The sequence below is a fragment of the Rousettus aegyptiacus genome, unplaced genomic scaffold (assembly GCF_014176215.1).
Source record: "Rousettus aegyptiacus isolate mRouAeg1 unplaced genomic scaffold, mRouAeg1.p scaffold_m13_p_12, whole genome shotgun sequence".
In the NCBI taxonomy this organism is placed as follows: domain Eukaryota; kingdom Metazoa; phylum Chordata; class Mammalia; order Chiroptera; family Pteropodidae; genus Rousettus; species Rousettus aegyptiacus.
Genome location: NW_023416287.1, coordinates 50,933,338 through 50,959,467, shown reverse-complemented (window position 1 = coordinate 50,959,467; position 26,130 = coordinate 50,933,338). Strand labels below are relative to the sequence as shown.

General features: G+C 36.0%; 1 protein-coding gene across 4 annotated transcripts in view; it reads right to left on the bottom strand.

The window, feature by feature from the left end:
• L3MBTL4 (L3MBTL histone methyl-lysine binding protein 4) overlaps positions 1–26,130 on the bottom strand; it is a 382,886-nt gene that overhangs the window by 247,180 nt on the left and 109,576 nt on the right. For all 4 annotated transcript variants that reach the window (XM_016120941.2, XM_016120940.2, XM_016120939.2 and 1 more), the window contains one exon: positions 23,506–23,560. In XM_016120941.2, the coding sequence (XP_015976427.1) occupies positions 23,506–23,560 (55 nt within the window). The remainder of the gene's footprint in view (positions 1–23,505; positions 23,561–26,130) is intronic.

The window sequence follows — 26,130 nt, the reverse complement described above, 5'->3', positions numbered from 1 at the left end:
ACAAAAAAAAAAAAAAATACGGCAGTGTTGGCTCTAAAGCAAATATAGATATCTCATTTTCTACAACAGCTGTGTTCTTAAAAAGACTGTAATTTCTCAATTTAGTCATATTTCCAATTGTCATATGTTATCATTTCATCAGAATTAAATCATATCTAAGACCTTCTTTTATAATTACATGAGTAGACAATGAACTTTTTAAAATTTATCAGAAAAAGAAGGCATAATATCAAACAATAACAACTTTCAACAAATTAAATTTCTGTAAAGCAAGTGAGTGAGCAATACTGTGCCTGAAGATAAGATGCGGGAATTCCAAGCTTGCCTGCACCTGAAGCCTGCGGACAGGCCTTCCCTCCTTTCGGATTCTGTCACCCCTTTTATCTCTCTTCACCTTATCTCATTCTTTATTAGCTGAAATTAACACTGGCTGAAATGAACCAGTTTGCTTATTTAGAATTAGAATGTGAGATCCTAAAAAGAAGAGATCTTGTTGGCCTTGATCATCATTGCGTCCCTGGAGCTATAATCATGCATGGCTGTAAATATCTGTTTAGTGAATTAAAGAGAAGGTAGAGAGGTAGAATTTTTGACTTTAAAAATTAATTCAAAGATATCTATTTTGACCACCTTATTTCCCAGTTTCCTAGAGGAAAGGAAACAATTATGAGACAACACTGCTTCAAACACCAAATTTATTTTTTATACAGTTTTCGCTGACATACTGTAGATGCCGCCTTCATTTATAGAGTACTATAACTTTTCACTATACATTCTGGCTGCAGCACTGTATTTCAATTATTACTTTTCTGCCAAACACTACTAATATGCAAAATATATTTGACTGTATATATTCTGTGACTCGAAATACACCTATTATATGCCAGGCACCAAATGAGGTGGTTGGGATATGTCTATGTCTGTGTGTGTGTGCATGCGTGTGTGCACATATATATGTAATGAGCATGTTTCCACTTATCCTTTATAACACTGAATTTATAACCTTATTTTATAATTCTAAGAACCTGTGGCTTACAGAAGTCACATATCTAGAAAAGTCTGGATTAAATAACATTTCTAGCCCATGCACTCCCACTATATAAAATGCCTCATTTTAGCATACATAGTCAAGATGTAGCGGAAGTGCCTAGTAAATTAGTAACTTTTACAATGAAAAGCAACATAAAATTAAGTCTACAGGGAAATTAATAAGCATACTCACTGAAGTACAACAGCTTCCCTTACGAAGAAATAGGCAGCACCATCTATTTCTCTCTCTGCGTAGTATGAGGTGGCATTTGTGTGTGTTTCCTTTCATCTAAAAGCAAAGTTTCCCTCAGCTGATTTGCAGGCCTGAGGTGTTTGGTTTACTTATCCTCAGCCAAATTTGCAGAGCAGCAAAAATTGCAACTTCTCTCACAAAAAGTGGCAATTTGTGCCTGTTGAAATTACATAATGACACATCTACACTTTACCATACACTGAATTTTGCTTCATTCTTCTACACTCAGCATAAGATTTGTTGGCCTATTCATCAGATCAGCAAGAGCAGAGGCTATAAACTAAAAAGCAAAGACAAAACAAACCAAACCAAAACAAAACAAAACAAAACAAAAAAACCACAAGTCTAAGACAGCCCCAATAAAATGTCAAGAAGAGAGGATGGCAGAAGCCAAGCTCACTGACCAAAGCGACATCATGAGATGATAAGGACTTGCTTCTAAGTGCTTAGCTTCTTGTTATGCTGTTACTAGTACCAGGAGATCATGTCACCATGAACATGATACATTTCTGCAGCACGCCTTGTTTTTTAAATGATGGCCATGAACGAGTGTTATCCACTGACCATAACTATTTCTTTTGCCTGCAGTCCCAGGTACAGGCCTACAGTAACTATCAACGAAGGGGGAGGATGAGAAGAACCACACTGACCCAGCCAGAGCCGCCACCAGAACATTTACAGTGAGGGTCAACTATAGAAATAGTGGTCCAAAGAGGGCAGAGTGAGGAGAAAGAATTCAACTGTGAACTGGAGAGTTGAGTAGGAGGGTCAACTGCTGAGGGTAAAAAAAAAATCTACAAGTGTGGCAAAATAAAGGAGCTAAGCAGAACAGAAGTTAGGGAATGGTAGACTATGTATCTGGATGAGTTGAAGGTGGGGCATTGACTAATTTTCTTAAGGGGGTACACATATGGCATTAATTTATTAATGCCCAGCCACACTTCCCTGAGCTAGGCCATGATGTCCTTATAGATAGCAGAACACTGAAATAAACGAGATTTTAGCTCCCAAAAGTATTCTTTTACAAAACATTCACAAAGTCTAATGGGATTGGGCAGCATCGTCCCCCTTGCAAAATGGCTTCACACATGGAGAATAATAACACATCCCAGAGAAGATGGTCCTTAATCTTGAGGGACTTTTTGAGATTATGTAAATAACAACTGTATCCTATTTTATCATTTTAGATCTGGAGGTCTGAATAACCAAGTTTATTAAATTAATTAAAAAAAAAAACTTTACTTTGTTTTTAATTCTTTAGATGACTACTCTTCCACATATATACACTAGCATTACTGTTCTCAACCATTCTCATAAAAATCTATAAAATAAAAAGCGTAACATACTATAAATATGTCAGGAGACCAAGTTGTCATCTCATCTTGTGTTTTTTATCATGCTGTAAATTTCTCTTTAGCGTTTTTACTTACAAAGATATCCTAATGGGAGCCCCAATATTAGAAAACCCACAAGTGAAACTACTCTGTCCACTCAGCCTCCCGTGTTGTCCTCTGCAGAGAGCACAGGCTGAAAAATCACTGACAAATGAACGTCTCACTTTGGCATTTGAACAACCATTTCTAAAAAACTGCAAAATATTTATTAGTAATTATACGAACTAGAATTTAAAATGCCAGGGGTGAAGAATGAATAAATTATCATTTCTTAAAGATAGAACCATGTAATCCTAAGACTCATGTCTCAGAGCAATACCTTTCCAATTCCATTAGTCATAAAAACCCTTCGCACCAATATTTCAACTTCATTTCCTAAATTTCACTGCATACTGCTCCCCTTCAGGTAACATCTTAGCATACGTGCGAAAATCAATTGTCAGTAGCAATGAACAAATTTTACAGCACTCTCATATAAATAATGCCTTCTTTTGTGGTGCCAACTGAAAATGATATAATTTTCCTAATGTTAACAACTTATCACCGCTGGGTAATAACCCCCCGAAGCAGCAGCTCCCTGACTCTGGCTGCACTTTCCAAACTCTCACATTTTAATAACTCTGCCATGTCATTGTAGCAAAGACTTTTCCATGCTCTACCTAACAATTTTCATTTGCACATTCAGGCTGCTTCTCATTTCAGTACAATTGAACTTAAAAAATCTCCATAGGCAAAGTAGGTACTGAGTGTTGAGAGATACTCAGAGAACTTGACCCTTAGCCTCATATGGCATTTATTCTAGAAGGGAAGATACATTTGCAGACAAATGTCACCCCCAACCTGACATATGGCAGGACTCAATGTTTTGGTGAATAAACAAGCAGACATGAGTGCTAATATGCACTAGCTAAGAAACCCAAACACGTGTCTGGGAACAAATGAAAAAGGATTAATTCTGAACAGAGAGCTTCCTGGAGGCTGTTGATTTTTGAGACAAATAGATATTTAGCAGGAAATCCAGGGAAAAGCAGCAGGAGCAAAGCGAGAGGCTGAAAAGAGAAGAACTACTACAAATGCCAGAGTCTGGTAACACAAAGCTCGGAGGGATATATGGATAGAAGCTTGGATTGGTGAATTGAGAGGAGGCAAAAATAAATCATGAAAGTTGGCCTGGGGAGTCTAATCTTTATTCTGGTGGTATAGAGAACCATTAGAGACTTCTGAGTGGTAAGTATCACCAGAACTGACTAATGAGTGCTAGGTAAGGATGAAATGAATGCAAGATATGAAGACTAAAAACTGAGAGTGATAGCACAATCATCTTGGCAAGAGAGAATGTGGGTGTTCCCTAACAAATGGTGGGTACAAAACTGAGGGACAATGCAGAAATAAAATCAAAAGACTGTAGCAAACAACTGCTAATAGGGATAGGATGGTACAGGGAGAAGGCAAAGATGATCTTCAGACTCACTCCTGGGTACCCAGAAAAAGATTAACAAATTGAGGGAGCTAACACAGGATGATGTAGAAAAGATGGGATTATTTTCAGAGATGTTGAATTTTAGGTATCTGAACTAATCTAGGTATATATAGTCAACAAAAGGTAATTTCAAAAATTTCAGAAAGAGGCAACAATGAAGAAATAATGAAAAAGAAATGTAAATGTGTATAATAGAGGTGAGTAAGGAGCTGGAGAAGCAGCATGAGGAATAATCAGAATTGGGAGAAGGATCCAAAGAAACATACAGAGACCTGGAAGCCAAGGGACAGAGGGTTTCCCAAGGGCTAGAAGATCAGCACCATCAAACGTTGAAGGAGGTCAAGTAAGACAACGATGGGAGCAGAGGCTGCAGGACTTGGCAGCCAGGGTGTCACTGAGACCTCAGAGGGGGAGGTTTTGGTGAAAGGATGAGACCAGAATTCAGACTGCAAGAGGCCAACGAATGAAAAAGAAGAATTAGAAAGCAGTACGCATGAACCACACTTTGAAAGGTTTACAAATGAAGAGGAAGAGACAAGTAACATGAAAGCTTGAGGGGAAAAAACAGTCGAGGGAAAAATAATTCTTGTCTTTTTTTCCTTTTTTAAAAAAAGGAATAGAGGGTTTAGAGGGCATTTGGATTCATTGGCTAAGGGCAATAAATCTATAGTGAGAAATGAGGCTCTTACAATAAAGAATAAGGGAGACAAGCAGAACAGAAAGAATGTTTTAAGGACACAGGTAGAGGAAGAGCCCTGAGATGAAAAAGCAGTTGATAAATGAGATTTAAAATAGGGGACTTTTAGGGTGCTAGGGAAAAGGACAGAAGGACGTTACACTGAATACCCCCATCTCCTTCATGATGTAGGAGGGTATCTGCTAAGTGTCAAGGTTAGAGTGGTTATGTTGGGGGAGTTATAGAAATTCAACTAGTACCAAATGTAAGGACTACAAAGCATGTCTGAGAGCTCCCACTCAGGTAAGTTGGAGATTCTGCAGAGGGGTGAATGGCACTGAGGGTTTCTCCATCAGTCTGGAAGTGGGAGCGGATGGTGAAGTTCGTGGACAGCTGAGAAATGATGAGGAGATGGGCAAGTGGATGAAGGCTAAGCCAGAAGAATATGAGATAAAATGTTTAAGGGGCCCCAACCAGCCTGGGAGGCACATAAAGTCTGAAAACAACTGGCAGAGAACAAGAAAGAACAGAAAGGCTAAAATACAGGATATAATATTTTTTAAAACCTTCCAGAGAACTGGAGTGAAAAGAACGGAAAGTTATGAGGGTATGATCAAGAAAAGGATTTCAGAATTCAATATTTGGCGAATCAAGTTTATTTAATATATACCTCTGTTAGGCACTGTGTTCAGATGTTTCAACAACATGGCAGAAGAAAATACAAGGAACTAACACTAAAAATCTGAGGTTAGCAGAGAAGAAAGGTATGTAAGCAAGTTATTCTAATATGGTGGTTTCCAAGTATAGTCGGTCATCCCCTAGGAACTTGCTAGACATGCAAATTTAGGAGGCCATACCCCAGGCTTAATGACTCTGAGACTCTGAGGGTAATACCAGCAATCTGTGTTTTAACAATCCCTCTAAATGATATATGTACACTGAAGTTTGAGAATCACTGTTCTAACATAACATGAAGAAACCTACCTGAGAGAAAACTAATTCTGGTTGATATCACAAAGATGATATGACATGTGCTTTAAAGGATAAAGGTTCTCAAAGTGTGGTATCCAGGCCTGCAGCATCAGTATCATCTAGGAAATTATTTAAAATACAAATTTGGGGCATCAATTAAAATCGTGGGCATCTACTGAATCAGAAACTCTGGGGGTGGGGCCCAGCAATCTGTTTTCATAGGTCCTCCAGGTGACTCTTAATCAGATATGTTTGAGAACCACTGCCCTAGAGTGAGGGCGTGACTCCTCTGCAGAAGGCCCTAAAGATAAGGGCAGAATGAGAACTCTCTGACTAGTTTTTTCTTTTAGTTCCATGAGTCACTATCCTCCCCAACATATACTGTGACAGTACAGCCCATTACCTGAGGAAATGTGAATGATCTCTCCTTTTCAAAAGAAAGAATCTATTTAAAACATTATGCTAAGAATTTCTGTCAGGAGCCTCTATGTGCTATGAAATCAGTGGATGTTTTTAAGCAAACAAATGCCAAGGTAAGTTTCGGACTTGTTTCTCCTCTGTCCTGCCCATTGTTGGTTTTCTAGTTTGATAGTTTTTGTTTATTTGTTTGTTTTTTAAGATATTGTTGGTGTCCATCTTAGAGATGATGGAATAGAATAAGGAGAGGACTGGCAATAGAGATATCAGAAAGGAAGCTGGCTCAACAAGTAGGCATGAGATGATGAGCTCTTAATTTGAGATAGCTACTGTGAGGATTGAGAGGAGCAGAAAGAATTCAGAGAGATATCTAAACGGGACTTGAAAAAATCAGACAATCAATAATATGGGAAAGAGGGGACTTAGTTTACGAGAATGATTGTATAATTGTGCCTGCCACTAAGCAAGACAAATCTAGAGGAACAGCCTTAGACAGCAAGATGAATACATTTCAGGGATGCTGAATCTCTGAAATCTAAAGGAATCTAAAGGATATTTAGAATGAACTATCCAGGAGTACTGATAACACAGATTTTGCAAAGAATTATCAAGACTGGAAACTTGAATTTAGTGGTCCCATCAGTGTACAGGGGATTAATGCAGAGGGGATTCTTGGGAAACGTATGCAGAGCATGAAGTAGGCAAGACCAAGAATAGAAGTCTAAGGTACTAAGGCATTTAAGATGTGGGTACAAGAAAAACAATCAGCAATGGATAGTGAGAAGGGACAATCAGAAAAACAAGATAAATGAGGAAGGAAATATTTTCAAAAACGAGAGTCATCACTATAATATCTGACAAAAATGTAAAACATGAGGACTGAACAAAGACCACTGAATGTGCTAACTGGAATCTCAGGTTTTTACCTGAGATTTGAGTACAGAGATTGACTAAAGATGTGGGAGAAAGCAGAGATTGGAAGTTGGAGAAAGAAATGGGATCAAAATCAGATAGATTAGCCTTAGGATGGTCATGCGAAAACAAGGAATAGGTGCTGGCCCAAGGACATCAGAGTAGGAGAAAGGCTGGAAGAATATTTGGACCTTGTGATGCAGATAAGGTTCACTGGTATGCATATGTAAATATGTACTAGAAATGGTTATCTTCTGAAGTGACAAGATCAAAAAACCATGAGTTACTGGTGATAGAGGAGTCATGTAGGACCAGACAGAGAAAAACAAAGGGAGCCAAGTGCTTATTGATTCAACAAATAGGGTCTTCTATGATACAGAACTTGTGTTAGCTACTAATGATTCAAAGAAGCATGAGAGATAGTTGTGCCCTTAAGAAACTTGCAGCTTGGTGAGGAACCAGATAACTATTATATCACAAGGAAAATCCAACAACAGAGATATGAGTTAAGGGCTATGAGAGCACAGTGGACAGAAAAGCCAACATTGTCTCGAGGACACTGTTTTCATTTTTCATTCAATAAATATTAACTGAATGCTTACTATGTGCTAAGAGCTTATAATATAGCACAAAACAAACAAAAGTCCCTATCTTTATCCACCACAAATTCTAGTGTGTGCAAACAGACAATAAACAAGATAAATAAGAAACTACATAGCATGTCAGATAGCAATAAGTATTATGGAGAAAACAAAGCAGAGAAAAGGATTAGGCAATATGAGCAGGAGGGGCTCTGTAATTTTTAGATACAGTGATTTCTTATCAGAAACAACAGAAAAAAGAGGACAATGGAATGATATCTTTAAAGCACTAAAACCCATAAAACTATAGAGTAAAAATTACATATCTAATGAAAACTTTCTCCTAACATGATAGTGAAATAACATTTTCCAATTTAATAAAAACTGTTTCTGATATATCTATCATCTTATTTAAAGGAGAAAGTTTCCACTCTTACTTATTTCTTCATACCTAGACAGTTCATTTGGTTTCCTAAAAATACTCCTGCAAAACCTTTTCTTTTTCTTTTAAACATGTAAGTCTTTAATCTTTGGAATTTCTTTTATCAAGATATCCAGTTTGGCAAGCATAATCTATTAAATAATTTATGCTTTGTCCTCCTGAATTTATTTACCATCTCTCTTACATATTACATTCTTACATTTCTTTCTGGTTTTTCAATTCTGTTACATAGACTCTTGGGCTATTACTATACAACTAGAATATGCTGGGGATTTCAGTATAAAAGTCTTCATCAAATTTAAATTAAAACCAGTTGGGATTCTATTTTGGAATTGAATTGAATATTAATTTGGGTAGCATTAACATTTTTGTGGTATGTTTTTCTATTTGTTCAGATATTTACATGCATCAATAGGATTTTCTAGTTGTTTTCATATAAGGTCCTTCACATTTCTTGCTCAATTTATTTTAAATATTTTAGTTTATTGCTTTTATGGGTACGATATTTTTCTCTTCTCAATTTCAATGTGCTGGTGACTTACATACAAAAAAGCTAATGACTTTTTATAGCTATCCCCTATCAAACTACCTCAACATTCTTATATTAATTCTAATAGCTTATAATTAGATTCTCCTGAGTTTTCTAGGTAAAGAAAATCATATCATTTGCAAATATCCATATATATAATATATAGTTTTATCTCTTCTAAAGCTTATGCCACTCATTAAATTTTTTCATTTCATTCACTAAAAACTCTAAGACAATACTGAATATCAATGATGACAGTAACATCATTTCCTGATTTTAAATGAAATGTTTTCTGATGTTTTGCTAGTATATTCTTTTATAATTTGGTAAATAATTTTTATTATATTTAATCCTATTTTACATCGGAATCTTTGTAAGGGCTGACAGTTCAATTTTATCAAAACCCTTTTCAGTGTTAAAGATCATTATATAGGTTTTCCTTTTTAGTTTTTTGGTGTACATATGAATTATTTTGGTAGATTTTATAATATTGAACAGTTTTATTGCTAAATTTTATAGTACCAAGTTTTACATTATAATGTAAATAGAATATTATTTTTCTAACATTGCTGGATTATATTTGCAAATATTTATTTAGAATTCCATATTTGTTTTACATGTGATATGCACTCATAATCTAAATAAAGTTTTGTTTTTGCACTATACTGGCTTCATATTTTCATCTTTTGATATAGCCTGGAAGAGCTGAACATCTATTAAAGGTGAAGAACAGTTCAGCTATGGCCCTGGCTGGACCTCATCTTCTAGTGTCTCCTACTATACGGCCTATTCAAATGTTCAACTTCTTCCTGAGTGTATTTGGATAATCATTTGTTTTCCTGGAAATCATCTAGCTATTTCAGAGTTTCAAATGTGTTGCTATAGAGATATATGAATTATTCTCTCTCACCTCTACTTAAAAAAAAAAAAAAAACTTCTCCCACATCTTTACTTATTTTCTTTTCTCATTTAGTAATTAAAGATAAATATGGAACATGCTGGTTGCAGACGTAGAATGGGGAAAGGGTGACAGCATTAAAAGAAGCCAAGACGAGAAAAAGAACAAGGAAGGTGTAAATTGATATAATGAAGGATAACCAAGTAGACATCTACTTCCAGTGCAGAGTTGAGATATGAATCTGCAGCTAGGTAGAAAAGACTGGGGTAGAATCAAGATAACAACAAGTCATTAAAAGAAAAAGTGTAACATGAGAAGAGAATCATAGTTAAAACACAGGGGAATCTCAAGACTTAAACTGAAGTTAGAGAGTGAAGAACTGATAAAAGAGAAAGCACTGAGGCATAAAAGCCAAGATGGATTGATGTATCAGAATACAAAGAAAGAGCAAGTGAAGGAGGAGGAGGAGAAGGGAAAGAAGAGATGATGGAAAAGGAGAAGGAGGAAGAGAAGAAGAAGAAATAAATAGTCAACATCTCAATTGAGAGATCAAGTCAGATGGGTGAACGTAGAACAGAATAATGAAGATAAGAAGAATTTGCCGAATAGGTGACAGGTCACTTTAATAACAGGGCTGAATGAGGATCGGGATTCCTGACTGAGCCCAGTTCCCTCACCAGAAAAGAGAGTAAAGAACTAAGGAATATCAAAAAAAGAAAAAAAAAAGAAGAAAAAAAATCTGAATACTGGAATACTCAGGTGATGGTGAAGTTTACAGTAAAGAGCACATTGATATGCAGATTTCCCCATGTTATCTGATTACTGTCCTTGATATGTAGTAGGTCTGTGAAAATAATTCTCATCACTGAGATTCCTTAAAGAAGACTCATGTAATTATTGGTTGATATTAAAATATTCTATGAATATCCCCTGTAAATCATCAAATTGACATATTTCCACATAAGATGGAGATATTATCTTCATAAAGTGATTAACTATGTATGTCCCTTGACTTTTTTCATCTGTGTATCCCACAGATATCGAATGAAACCTGTTAAATGTAATATAGCTCTAGTTGTTACTGCTACTTTCATTAATTTAATTAATTATCTACTAGAATTTAGACTTTCCTCTATTCAAGATATCTCCTGCTGGGCTGTAATTAATGAACATACTTAAATATTATTCAAGATTGTTTTTTCTCTTGACACTATTAGTTTTTAAATAAATTCTTTCCAAAATTATATTTTAACCTCTTAACTCTCTAACCTTTCAAAACACTAATCCTTCTGAGAAAATGTAAATTTAAAGTCCACAAAGAAACACTGAGTTTCAGGTCACTAGCAGAACATTTGGGGCAATGAAGGGTAGTTTTATTAGTTGAAAGATAAATTAGGATAATTTTAATGTAAAACCATCTAAATCAGTTTCATAAAATTAAATTCCTAGAATGAATTAAAAGCCTTCAGTGAAGATTCCATTAGTCCCCACCAGTCTCTTTTCCAGTGAACTCTTTACGAGAGCCTCTTAGTCCTGACCTGAATTATAATGTATAAATGCAACAAGAAAGTGCAATAACTGTAGACCTAAAGACTAACAAACCCCCACCTATATGCTAAAGGAGCTCAATAACGGCACTGTTCCCTTAGCAACAGGTACAAAATAATTCCCATTTCCTGCAAGGAAACCCAAAGTGATTTTGCAAGTTAGAACTTATGGTAGGCAGAATAATGGCCTTCCAAAGATGCCCATATCCTAATCTCTAGAAATTGTGATTACGTTGTATCAAATGGCAAAAGAGGCTTTGCAGATGTGATTATATTAAGGTCCTTCAGATGGGGAGGTTATCTTGGATTATCCAGGAGGGCCCAATGTCATCACAGCGGTCCTTAAAAGTGGAGAAGCTTTCCCAGCTGTGGTTAGAAGATATGACTATGATATGGGATTAGAGAGATGTTACCTTGCCAGTTTTTGAAGATGAAGGAAGGATTTAGGAGCCAAGTAGTGAAAGTAGCTTCTAGAAGCTGGGAGAAGCAAGGAAACAGATCCTCCTCTAGAACCTCCAGAAGGAGCACAGCCCTGACACATGTTGCCTTCAGCCCAGTGCAACCCATGTCAGATTTCTAACCTGCAGAGCTGTAAGATAATAATTTTCGTAGCAGTTAATTCTTGGCTATAGGAAAATAATACAGAATTGTATTTCAGAAACAATAAGTAATAATACTTAGTAAATTGCTCAAACCTATCAGCAAATATACTCAATAACTGTGAAAATGACCAAATAATCATATTTAACTCGCCTAAGAAATAAGAAGGAAACCACAAATAACAAATTAGCTTAGGACAATAGTTACCGCATAGTAAGTACTGTATTCTCAGATTTGAACTGAGGTTCACTGTAGAAAATACAGAAATTACAAAAGAATAACTAAGAGAATACATTCATAGTAAATATTTTCCTCTCTAAGTTGATGTTCAGGAAATTAATTTATAATATCACATGTAGACAGTATCAAATACCCTTTACTACCTTAGAATTTTTTTGTACAGAAAGCTTATGATACTGACTCTCCAAAATAGTTTTAAACACAGTCATAAAGCTTCAGGGCTGAGCAGTATCTAATAAATCAACTAATCATTTTAAAGATGAAAGAAGTGATTTCCCAAAGGTTTAGTTTTGGCATGAATGTCTCATTTCATGGACCCATTACCCTGATAAGCTATAAATGTGCACCCTTTCTATGTTTTAAAAATCATCTATAAAATACAGCTTCCTTGTCAAATTAAACCCTGAAGTAATGAATTCAGATTTGCTATTATAAAAAATTAATTACGACAGCTATCTGAGAAAAATAATTTACCCTAAAATCCTAAGCACTGTGAAGACAACTACAGATAATTAAAAATACAAGAACAAATGGCAAACTATGGCTTACCTTTGGTAGAATATTTTTCAACATACAGTAAAATTAAAATAGTATATCATAAACTTTCTAAAACCTGGCTTTATATGACTTCATGCTTATTTGTGGAAAAAATGTTTCTACTTCAAAACCTCTGTTGTACAGACAGATTCATTCTAGGTCTCGACTTCACATACAGAGACCAAGTCCCAGGGCATGTAGAGAACAGCACAACACGCCCTCCACAAAGTGTCTGCCAGCCTGGTGTTCCATCCATGGTTCTAAGGACTTCATCTTGGTTCTGTTCTGGCTTCTCTTCCTCTCCTCACCTGAGAGTTTGTCCACAGGCTTCTGCTAACCGCTCCTCTAGAGAGGCCCCCTTATACTCACTGCTTCACCTATGACCCACACACTTGATGACTCCGAAATCCAAACCTGTCCCTCAGACTCCTCTCACCAGCATCTGACCCACACCCTTCAAATATTCCATAGGCCCTCAATCTTCACACGAAAACCCAGTATTGTCCCTCAAATGTGGTCCCCATGTTCCTTAAGTCAGTGAATGGTACCTATACTAGGTCCATGATCCCTCCTCCAGCCCTTAGAGTTGGTCATTGTCCAGATCCTGTAGCTTCTACCTCCTAACATCTCTGGAATCTTTCTCCTTCTCTGAGCCACCTCTGACTCATCAATTCTTGGCAGCACACCGATAGCTCAGTTCCTCATCTACTCACACCCTCTCTCCTATGTTACTCCAGGTATGTATACCTGGAGTTCTCTCTCCACAAGAGAGGTTATTACTCTCCTGCCCAAAGTTTCAAAGTCTTTTTATTAACTGATACAATGTCCGATAAGCTTAGCACAGCAAACTAGGTGCTTCTCCACTGGCCCGAACCAACTTTCAGCCTCATCAACTGCTTTCTCTCTTCACTTATTCAACAAATACCTTTAAAGGACCTACTATGTGTTAGGTTCTAAGGTCACAACAGTTGACAAAAACAGACATGATCCCTGACTCACAAGCTTTAAATTCTAACAGGGAAGAATCAAATAATTCAAAATATAATTATAAACTATACTAAGTAATTTCATAGAATACAGGACCTTGAGAGCAGAGAAGAGACAGTCCAGCCTAGCCTGGGAGATGAGGGAAAGCTTTCCTAATGCAAAAGGAGGGACATTCCAGGCAGAAAGCACAGCAACCTCAGTAGTCCTGTGGCAGGACCTGAAATAAGGCCTTCACTGTCAGAGCACAAGGGACAACAGGGCATGTGGCTAGAGATGAGGTCGAGAAGGCAAGAAAGGACCAGATTCTGGAGGTTTTAGAGGTCTTACTTAGTAAGGGTTCACTCATACCCTATCCTACAGGAACTATGGAGCATCTGAAAGGTTTCCACCAAAGGAAAGGCAGAGATGTTGACAAGACCAGGCTTACATTTTGAAAAGGGCGATGTGGCTGCATTGAGGAGACTGGTCATCTCAAGAGTAGGTCTAGAGACACTGGCTGGGAAATCAAGGCAAGGGATGATAGGAATGAAAGCTTGGACTGAAATAGTAGCAGGAAAGATGAAAAGAACAGAAATGCTGGAGAACAGTACAGAAACTGAAGCAACAGACCTGATGGCAGGTGGTCCATGGGAAATGAAAAAAATAAGGTATCAGGATGGCCACCCAAGTCCTGACTTGGGCGTCTGATAGGTGGGCCAGCCACCAAATTAGGGAGATCTTCACATCTCTAGGACCATTGGGTATGAGCTTAGCTAAGATGAGAATAACTTTAAACCAAATATAAGATCTCTTACCTCAAAATAATTGACACATTTCTCAAGTTTTCCAAAAGTCAGTATGCTTTTATAATCCTATGTATCTTTTAAATCTACTCAACTTACTAAAGACCAAACCCATGCCACTATCATTTCCCCATGTTCTTTTCATCAGAATAGTAACAAAATATTATCAATTACCTTTTACTTAAAGTGTTTTCCCCCCAAAATAATTTTCTACATGTAGCTAAATCCCAAAGAGGCTTTTTCAGGAAATACTGCGAGAAATACATTGTGCAGCGCCAGTTACGTAAGGGAAGAAAAAAGAGTTTTTAAAGATTTAAACTTCACAACTATTCCTCAAAGAAATATAAGTTCTTTCTTAAGTAGGATGAAAACAATTTTAAAAATGCTTCACCTAATACTAATTCTCTAGAATAAACAGTTTTGAAACAGTCCTTTAGGAATCTCTTAAGCAAAATGTCAGAGCCTTTACCATAAAGAATATAAAAATTACAAAAACTACATAAATTCTTTATTTAAGCTATTAAAAAAAATGCCCTTAGTTGAGCATCTACGAAGAACCACGCATATTATAAACATTTTCTCATTTAATCCTTACAATTTTATGAGGTAAGAGATATTACCTATTATTCCCATTTCGCAGTCAAGGAAATTGAGGCTTAGAGAAGTTAAATAACTTGTTGGAAGTCACGCAACCAGTTAAGCAGAAAAACCAAAATTCAAACAAAGTCCATTTGATTCTAAGCACACACTCTATACTTCCTTTAAAATATATTTTTTAAAAAGTCATTCAGAAAGAATAACTAAACGTTTGGACTTCTAAAAGATAAAATTTACCCTAAGCTCAAGACAAAAAAATCTATGGCTGAATGCCTAAGGCCCAAGCTACCCATCTATCTCTACCTGCCTGTGTGTTCCGGGCCTGCACATCAAGGACGTTTCTATTCACTGCACTGTAATGTCTCCACTAGGAATTAGGTGCTATCTTAAAGGAAAGGTGTTTAAAAAAAAAAAAAAAAAAACATAGGGTTCAATTACACATATGGAAATCAGTAGAAAAATAAGATTCTGATGGTGAGTATTCCAAGTTAAATGAGCTACCATGCAAATGCAGCTTTGCACGTAAACACTAAAACAACTAATAACTTGGCAAAGCAGCAAGAACAAATCACCAATCCCTATCTCTTTCCGGCTTTTGAGGGAAATCCAAGGGCATTCTCTGTGAAGCCCCAACGTCAGACCCACATTGGTCCTGGGCATCCAGATTCAAAACACCACTGTCATACTTGACTTTCCCCTGTGCTTCACAACTTTGAAGTTTATGTTAAAATGCAATGGAGGAAAGCAGCATTAGAACCTGGGAGAATGAGGGTTCACAGTTCAATTTCAGTCTGAAGTATACAGTGAAATAAGGAAGTACCCCTAACACAGAAAGGTGGACCTGTCGAATGATGCAACACAGTAATTACCCTGACTCATAGAAGCCTCAACCGTTATTCACTGACATGTGCCCCTCACCTAGAAGGAAGGAACAGACAGCTGGAAGACAAACTCCTCACTACCTAGTCTTTTTTTTTTTCCTGCTTCAGACACTCCTAATTTTCTTCTGTTCTCCTCTTTAAGAAGGGAACTATGTTCTTCTTCATCCTCCTGGACTTCTCCTTCCCCTTTTATTTCCTCCCTTTTTGCCTCTCCCTTCCCCTTCTGAACAACTGTTCTGAAGCCATTATGAAGGACAGAACAAGGTAGGTATCCATATGGGAGGATGTGGGTGGGGGGAGCAGTTAAGGAAAACATTTGCACATGAGGAAATCCAACACAGAGTAATCACAACCTGACAGGGTGAGGGATGTGTCACCACAAGTGGTGGAGTGGTACAGAGCAGGGAATGAATGAATCTAAAACAAGGTGCTTCCTGGGCATCCCCCTGAGTGAGTAACCCAGAGTGAGGAGTCAGTTATAACTCAAGGAGGGCACTTCCTGGATGGGGAGCCTGGTACAGATCATCAAAGCCCAGTTTTAGGGTAAAGAAGGCATCTTACAGATGGGTGACCTGCTGTGGGGTATCGGAGCAAATAAGCTTGAGGGGAGGCTACCCAGGATGGTGAAGCCTAAGTGGGATGAGTCAGTGGCAGCAATGAGGGAATGATTACACAGAGGGGGATTTAGCAAATAAATCAATATAGTCAGAATACAAGAGCCGCATTTCTTACTGTTAAAGATCAAGGTTCAAATACATAAAAGGAGTGAATCTGCGGGATCAGATTGAAATTGAAGGTTTCGCTGTGAATTCAGATATATATATATCTATATAGATAGATATATAGATAGATATATTATAAACCATGTGGTATATATACAGTGTATAAAGTTGTATGTTTATAGATGTGTATATGAACATACAGATATTCCTTATCCTTGTCCACTGAGAGGGCCCAGAAGCAATGGCAGCCTAATGCCAATGAACGCACTTAACCTCAACCATGAAAAAGAGCCATAGCTTTTTGGAGACATTACTGATTCAAGGTCTGAGGCAGAGAGAGTACAAGATGAGCCTAACACTTTTTATGCCAGAAAATACATTATACTCAAAGAACAAAGGAGATGTTTCTAAAAGACACCAAAACCATCTTGAAGGGGATCCTACTGGCCAAAGTAAGGTCAATTTGAGCACTAAAATAATGACAAAAATTTATTAAAATCTAATGAATAAATAAGGAGTCATAAGTCCAGAGAGAGAGAGAGAGAGAGAGAGAGAGAGAGAGAGAGAGAGAGAGAGAGAGAGAGAGAGAAAGAGAAGAGAAGAGAAGAGAAGAGAAGAGAAGAGAAGAGAAGAGAAGAGAAGAGAAGAGAAGAGAAAAAAGAAAAAAAGGAAAGGAAAGGAAAGGAAAGAAAAAAGGAAAGGAAATGAAAGAAAAAAGGAAAGAAAGGGAGGGAGGGAGAGAGGGAAGGAGGGAGGAAGGAAGGAAGGAAGGAAGGAAAGAAAAAAAAGTTTGGTGAAACATAAGATATTTATAGCTTATAATTACCTCTATAAAACTTATTAATTCCAAAGAAAAAATTGTAACTTTACAGTGGAGAAACCTGACAGACACCACTTCAACCAAAAGATAAAAGTTATAAGAAACAGTTCTAGTCAAAATCATATGCCATCTAATAGGATGCCACGAAAAAAAAAAAAAAAGCACATTACTTTTGTGATATTCCCCCAAAGACGCATAACCTAAATCTAACCGTGACAAAACAGACAAACCCAAAATGAAGGACATTTACAAAATAACTGGCCTTTAATCCTCCAAGTATCAACGTTGTACAAGTCCTTGGAAGGTTGAGGAACTGGTTGAGACTAAAGAAAATGAAGAGATGGAACAACTAAATCAACACAGGTTATGAACTGGATCCTTTCACATAACAGGTATTATTGGGATAAATGGTGAAAGCTGAATGGGACTCAAAGGTGGATGGCGGTAAGGTATAAATGTTAATTTCCTGCTTTAAATGGCTGCACCGCACTTGTGCAGCTCATGATATTGTCTGTAGGAAATACATACTGAAGAATTTGGGGAGGATTAGCTACCAGGTTGGTAACTTATATTCTAATTCAGGAAAAAAAAACATTTGTACTATACTTACAACTTTTCTATAAGTCTGATATAGTTTCAAATTTTTAAAAAAATGTATTTAAAAAAGAATACTTTCATTATACAGTGCTAAAAGAAAACAGGGAAATGAAGCAGCCATTCAAAATAGTCATGTCAAAATAAACCCATAGTCCAAATAAAATATTTCACATAAAGTTTAGGTTCAAATGAATACTGAAATACCCCCTAAGTAGCAGCTTTAATCTCAGTAGCAAAAGGTAATTATGATGAACAAAGATCAAATATGCTTTAAGAGAGCAAAGCACGTTAATGGAAAGAATACTTTGGTCCAACCTCAAATGCACCAAATCTCTGGTTTCAGGAACGAAATGAGGAGCAGGGGGAGCTCTGCCAGGCCTGCAACGCACGAAGGCTTCACAGACATGTCTGCTGGAACCGAGGGCTGCTCAGTGACATTTTCTTTCGCTAAATCAATCTAAAAATCAGGGTACTCAGTCCCCTTTCCAAGGATCAATACTCTTATTATCCGTCAGAGACCTCTAATGACAAATGCAGTAAGATTTAGTGCTGGCTTTAGACAGACAGGCTCCTCTGCAGGACAGTTTGAGAACATAAATAATCTGAAGGCTTCTCAGGAAGTTCTTTAATGAGGTAAAATTTTTAATATGATGTCTGCTTTCATTATAAAGAATTCAACATGGCCATAAAAAGTCTTTATAAAACAGGATTTATGAATACAGGTTCTTGCCTTATCTTTGTGCTTTACATGAGTTTTATTCACTGATATCATCTGTTGGCTGACTCCAGAAAGAAAACAAATGTGCCCCTTGTCTCTTTGAGTGTATCACACTCACACCACCACAAATTCACCCAAAAGTCACAGAATACTATAGTAGAGGTTTGGCAACTAACTCAATTAAATTCAAAGATTAACTCCTTTATAAGTCAGTATCAAGAGCAAGGAAATAATTTTAAAATATATACTGAAAACTATTTGTTACAGAGTAGTATTTTTGTTAAAGTGCATGTAGATGCTTCAATCATTGAAATCTCTTCACAGAATGTTCATTACTTAGAAAGAAGTCCGTTGTTTATACCTCAGCAACAGTTTCATTGGTCAATGAAAATGTAATTCTTTAGATTCAGAGTATCCAAATGCCTAAACATTTAACTGATTTAATGATAGTAACTGCCATCTATAATAATAAGAATTGACTAAAGTAAATCAATTTGGGTTTCCCTCTTCTGATGTTGATATTCATTCTTAGGTAAGAAATTACCTTGGTGGGAATAAACAGATCTCTTACAAAGTATTAAAAATGCAGACATTAGTTCCACTGACACATAATTAATTTTGCAAGAAAGTGGCTCTGTCATTACACCCAGGAAATAAACTAGTTACTCTAACGAAAGCCTCCAGGGATGATGCTCAAGAGGCCATCTTTGAGTCTTTCAGAATCGCTTACTGAGCCACATCCCCCAGCACAGAAACTACTCCCTGAAAGTTAGTTAGACACTACTGAAAGCTGTGTTGATTCTTTTTTAGATCATTTAGCTAAATAATACTTCAGAGCTTCAGGTAAATTATTACTCCAGTATACAAAATGATAGATCCTCTTGGCTAGATTGGACCTGATTTGTATACCTTTTTTAAAGATGTCTGACATAAGTGGAAGATATACTGAATATTTAAATATCAAAGGTCCTATAATAGGCTGAGAAAAAAATAGGAGAGAGAAAAATACTATAAAATAAGGAAAGCAGAGAAGATAATGAGGTTCTGAAAGAGTCAATGACTCAAAGTCTAGACTGTTCTATTTGACTGGAACAAAATGTGGGGAGTGGGGTGGTACATTACAGGCAAGTGCCGGTTGGTGAGAGGTCTCTAATGATATTCCAGAGAAAGGATAGGAGGCACTCTCCTAACAGAATTTCAGATAAATTTTAGTTGGGGAAGAACGAGTATGAAAAAAAAAAACCTGAACAACTAAAAAGTGACCAGGGACAGCTCTAAATTGGGAGATACTATTTAAGAGATATCAAGGATGAGTAAAGTTGATAATTGCTTGGCCAGGATCAGGAATAAATGAGAGGGAGAAATTAAAGATGTCTCCAGGATTCTAGACTGACTGACTGACTACAGGTCAATGACAGTGCTACAGAATGAGGGGCCACAGGGGAAGCAGACTGAGCAACAGAGAGCCAAGAAGAGTTCAGTTCAAATGTCTAAGTGAAATCTAAAAAGTAAGAAAAATAAGAGCATGAGAGCTTCCACCTGATTTGGGAGGCACCTTATTCCATTCAATTAACAAAATGTTAGTGACTTTCAGTGAGGCACTAGTGAGCGAAACAAGAGTAGTTTCAGGGGATGGCACGCCAGCTGGTGGGGTCAGGATGAGCTGACAAGTAAGGAAATACTGTAGATCTCAAGAAAAGTAGATGTGAATGGCAGTTTTCACCATGAGAGAACAAGACGAGAGACTGGTAAAAGAAATACATGCAGCGATAATGCAAAGTGAATTCTGGACGGGATCTTGGAACAGAAAAAGGACATTAGTAGCAAAACTAGTGAAATTTGAATAAAGACTGCAGTTTAGTGAATACTGATGCATTGATGTAAATTTCTTATTTCTGACAAATGTCCTACGGTCACATAAGATATTAAGATCAGGAGAAACTGGATAAAGTGTATATAGGACTATCTTTGTACTATGTTGCAACTTTTCTCTAAATCTAAAATTATTCCCAAATAAAAGTTTACTTATAGAAAAAAAAGAAAAGAAAATGAAATCTAAAGACAGGTATTCCAATAATCCCTTCATTCTATAAATTGAAGTTTTTAGTGTTCAAGAGTTTATAAATTTATGTTTTTTTTTAATTTGACTGTAATATGATTACATACTAATTGTAAAAAACACTTGGAAATTATAGAAAATATACTTTTTATTTAGAGATAACAATTATAAACATCTTTCTTTTAATAGATATGTGATTCTTTTCAACCACCAAGACTAATTCCCTGGGTTTTCTTTTTTCCTTAATATTTTATAAGCTTTCCCTCCATGTAATTCAAAGTTCTTCTAAAGCACTTAAGTTAAGAATGCACAGTTGCCTACACACAATTGGACTACCATGCTTTACCTATTCCAGACTTCTTGGATATTCAGATTACATCCAACTTATACATTAATAAGTAGTACCATGAATATCATATAAATAGATTGAAAGCTCATGCTTATTGGATTAAGAAAAATTCCAAAAAGCTGAGCTTCTGAGTTGAAATACATGTTAATACTTCTGATAAATATGTCTTCCAAAATGATAGAGCCAACTTATATTCTTATGTACTGAGACCTAGTCTTCTCTGTCCTAGCAAGTGGTATTAGCATTTTTAGAATTACTTTTAATTTGTTAGGTTAAAAAATGTTCATCGTTATTTTTAAATTTGTATATCTTTCTTCCTAGTGAGAGAGAATATATTTTTTTAGCCACTTTTACGTCCTCTTCCATGAATTCCTTGCTAATTCCCTTTGCCTGTTTTTGCACTGAGATCTTAGTGTATCTGATTATTTTTTTTCTAATTCCTTTATCTATTATGGACTTTCTGAAAGTTGTAGTTGTAGCGGATATGTACTAGTCTATCATTTCCATTTTACTTTTGTTTATTATGATGTTCTTTGTTGTATAGTTTAATTTGTATGAGTATACATCTTGTTTTCCTTTATAATTTCTTCTGTTTTTTATGTTTATAAAGACCTCACTGCCCTAACATTCAACCAAACAAATATTACGTTTAGCTAAAAAGAATACTTAATATTTATAAGAGGAAATGCCAGATCACTTATCCAGTTGAAGAAATTAGGTGTTTTTATTTTGTTTTATTTTGTTTTATTTTTGCTATTTTTTAAGACATAAAGTAAATGACTAAATCTCTTGTTTAGCAAGCAGCCTACACAAAAGATTAAACTATTTCCAAGATCTATGAAAGGAAAAATTCTCATCATTATACTAGGACAATAGGCAATAGGGACTAGTTCCCTTTATCCCACCAAAAATGGTAAAAATATAAATTACCTCAAAAGACCCTCCAATAATTCAATTTGAATTTCAACTAGCAGTCTGTAGTATCTGTATACACAAACCATATCTCATCCTTCTAAACAATGAGCTATGTTCTACAGCTGGGTAAACAGCAACAACAACAGCAGGTTTGGAGAAGAAGAAATCACAAAATGAAACTTTTGAGAATGGACCGACCACTAACTATAAAACACATCTGACCATGGAAGAACAATGGCAATAAGTTTGCTTTCCATTAAAACTGAAAAAAACTATTTAAGATAAACATACTCAGTTATGGTGAAATAAATACTAAATTACATTTTTTAAAAAATCTTAATTTTAAAGAACATTTTTTAATGGCTGGCTTCACTTTGCCTTCCCTTTTGTAGAATCAATGCTTCAACAATAGAATATGAGAATCTAAAATAATTTACATTAGTGTGAAAATATATCTGCAGGGACGAAACTGCAACAAAATAAATCATCCTCTCTCTGAGAAGAAAAAAAAAATGTTTTTAAAAAACCTGCTGTTAGGGCCAGGTACAGTCTAAATTTATTTCTGGAATTCCAGTGTTGCATAATTGAAGTGCATTTCAATGGAGTTGAACATCAGGTTACATAATTATCAAATTACCACATTCTATTTTGTTTTTTCAGCAAAGAACATGATGGGACTGGTGTGACAGAAAGAGAAGGAGAGAAATTTAAAGCAGCATAGTTTTCTTTTAATAGAAATAACTTTATTTTTAAAATAATTTAAGTAGAAGACCACAAATTTTCAATACTGTGTCCCAAGACTAAGCAATATAAAACGGTCTTTAAAAACTTCACTTCTCGTTTGCCATTTTTCAAGGTATTTTTAGTTTTTCCCTATTATTAAAAAACTTATTAATAAGCACTTAAGATGCTTTAAAATATCATTAGAAAAACATTATCCACAAACATTGGACATTCAACTACATTTTACAGAAAATTTAATAACACTTGTCTGCTTACATAGCAATAATCACAAAATATATGGATTATATATTCCAGGGAAATAGCATCTGCATTTGTTGATTTAAATTTAAAGAATGAGAGAATTAGCTAAATATTAAAAAGCTGTTATCTAAAACTTACTGATGTATTAATAACCATAATGAGGAATATTTATCTAAGAGTAAATGTACAATCTCCTCTAAAACATGGCTTCAACAGAAAAGTACAAATGCAATCATTAGAAGATTAAAGCTATCTGGAAAAAACTCAAGCAATGAATTATAAAGAAAACTAAGTAGCATCTCTTATTTTCTTGTTCTCTGGGAAAGTTTATGAATCAAAAATTTTTACTTAAAGCATTTTTTAAAAGTAAATAAATGAGATAAGAGCTTCAGACTTTTTCTTGATATATATATATATATATAATTTGAAAATCTTAGATGACATTGATAAAGTCTACAGAAGAGTATGTTAACAGACTATGAACAGATAATACTATTATTATAGACTTAATAATCCTAAAACAACTAAAGCTATCTAATAAAATCTGTTCACTGTGAACTAAAACTGTAAAGGATGGTGGTAATTACCATGACTCAAAGGAGCTGCACCATCCCTGGGCTTCTTTTCTTCTTCGGCTTGCACCTAGGACACAGAAAACGTGGTTTAAACCGTATTTTTGTATATTGTTTAAAATACCAAAAACTAACTTTTCCGTTTGCAGGAAGCCAAGCCTTGAAAAGCTCTGTAATGAAGGAGACGATACATGAGGAGCTAGTGCCCTCCAAGTGGGTATAAGAACCCCAGGAGGGGCACACCACAATCCACTGAGATGGGGGAGGAATCCCTTAGGACTAAGGTAGAAAGTAAGGTTCAGTAACTGTTCATACTGAGGTTGACAAGAGCAGCTCCCTGAAGGGATCCCTGAAACTGAAGTCATGCAACAGGCAGGCTGATGGGAGAGGCGTATCCCACACCAGAGCCAAGCCCCTCTTCCTACCTTTGCTTTCAGCCTACCAGGATCTACTATAATTTATAACACTCAGTTAAGGTGACGTTATCCAATTTTAGCCAAATTGACCTTCAAAGAATGGTCAAAAGACTTCAAAGATTCCTGGAAAGAAATCACAAACTGATTATGATGAACAACACAAGCAACTAACAAGAAGACGGCAGAGCTTCTCTCCATGGAGCAAGCAACTCATCAGGCATGCTCTCAGCAATCTTAAAGGAAAGCTGACCATTTAACAAAGACTAAGGGAATCGCTTCTTTTTTGAAAGATACAGTAACAAAGAGCATTTGTTAATGGGTATCTAGATGCATGTTTTATTTACACAATTTCATGGCCATAAACAATGTATTCTCTCTATAAAAACTCTAAACAACTGTATACTTAAAAATTGGGGAATGGAGTTTCCAAATGAAGGGTTTTAGTCGGCTTTGAACTCACTTTTGGACATAGAAATATGCAATACTTTTGGTTAGTTCCCCCCCAAAAAACTGACTGTCGTCAAAGAAAGTAAAAATTCAGCAGCTGAAATATATAAAACCTTCACATAATGGATGGGTGATACTGAAAAATGAGTATCATAATTTATTAAGTTTGGCCAACAATCATTTCTTTAGTTCATTCCTCCATATTTTTGAGACATATCTTCTTAAGCTATGACTACAGTGACTGACTGTCTCTGTTTGCTCAGGAGAGACCTGGTCACAGTGCTTAAATCCCACTCCTGAGGGATCCCTCATTTCTAGACCAACCAGAAAGGCCAGTGATCTTAGAGATGACAACCAATAAAACCAAACCTAGAAACGGACTTTAGATAATGGTAACAGAAAGCTTTGAATCAAGCTTTCAAAAAAGAATCAATATTTTAGTGAAAGCAAACTGGCTTTTAACTGTTAAAAAATACTATTTATTTCATTTTTATACTATACCCTTTTAGTTTCATTTTTAGTCTATGGCTTTAGGGTACAAAAATAATTTATATAATAGTAAATCATGTAACTTTCAAGTAAACAAATAATCCACATATATCAAGATATGTAATTAAAGTGTCTTTATTGATGTGTTAAGCAAACCCAGTTTGAAGATGATTGTATCAGGCTTCCATTTGCCCTATATAGCCATATATAAATGAATGTGACAGAATCCTTGAAATGCCTTAGTTGGTATCTTTCTGTACACATTATTTTTCAGTTCACACAGGTCAAGGTAAAATGTATGTTAATAACATATTATACAGTGAAAACTTTCCCACCTGTCCTCCCCCATTAGAATTACTGTTATTAAATTCTAATTTGCAAAAGTTTTCTTTATAAAAATACAAATTAATACATACATAAATATATATATATAATTTTCTTGTTCTTGTACACAAAATGTATCACATCATAATTTTGTTTTCTACTTCTCTTTTCATTTAACAAAGTACCTCAGAAATTTTATGGGGTTACAAAGAGCATTCCTGTTCTTTTTCGTAGCTGCACAGTATTACACTAAATGGATATATATGTGTGTGTGTGTGTGTGTGTGTGTGTGTATACACACACATATACACACATACATACATATTTATAAATACATATATATATATATATTTTTTTTTTTTTTTTAGAAAGTCGGACTGTCACATGCAGCACCTCATTTGGATATGTCTGGAGTCTTGGAAGCTTGACCGCCCTATGTTCTCCTACAAATGGACCTTGAGAACTTGATTAGAGGTTCTAGCAGGGGAGCGCAGCTACTCGTATACACTTGACTAAAGAACTATCCTCTCCTCTATTGGGGAAGGTCATCCTCTTCGACCAAGCACTCGGCTTCAGGACGGATGCACATGGAGCAGTGAGGGAGGAAGGGGACACCTGCCTCGCCAGCCGGATCGGCTGAATCAACCCTGACAATCAATGGGGTGACAGATGTTGCAGCTAGATCACCCTCACATCCCTGAATGAATAGTAAATGGTTTCTGTAACTGTTTTCAGATTTATGGATGTTTAGGGTGTTTCCTATCTTTTTTCCAATAATATAAAGCTGCAGTGAAAAATTAGCACATATGTCATTGTGCATATGTGTAGGGATGTCTCTGGAATGACTTCTCAGGAGTAGGGCCTCGCGTTTTCCTGCTGAAAGGTACCACCAAGTCAGGTCCCACACAAGCTGCCCCACTGAACAACCCACAGCCTCGGGTCAGGGCCTGTTTTCTCATTCTAG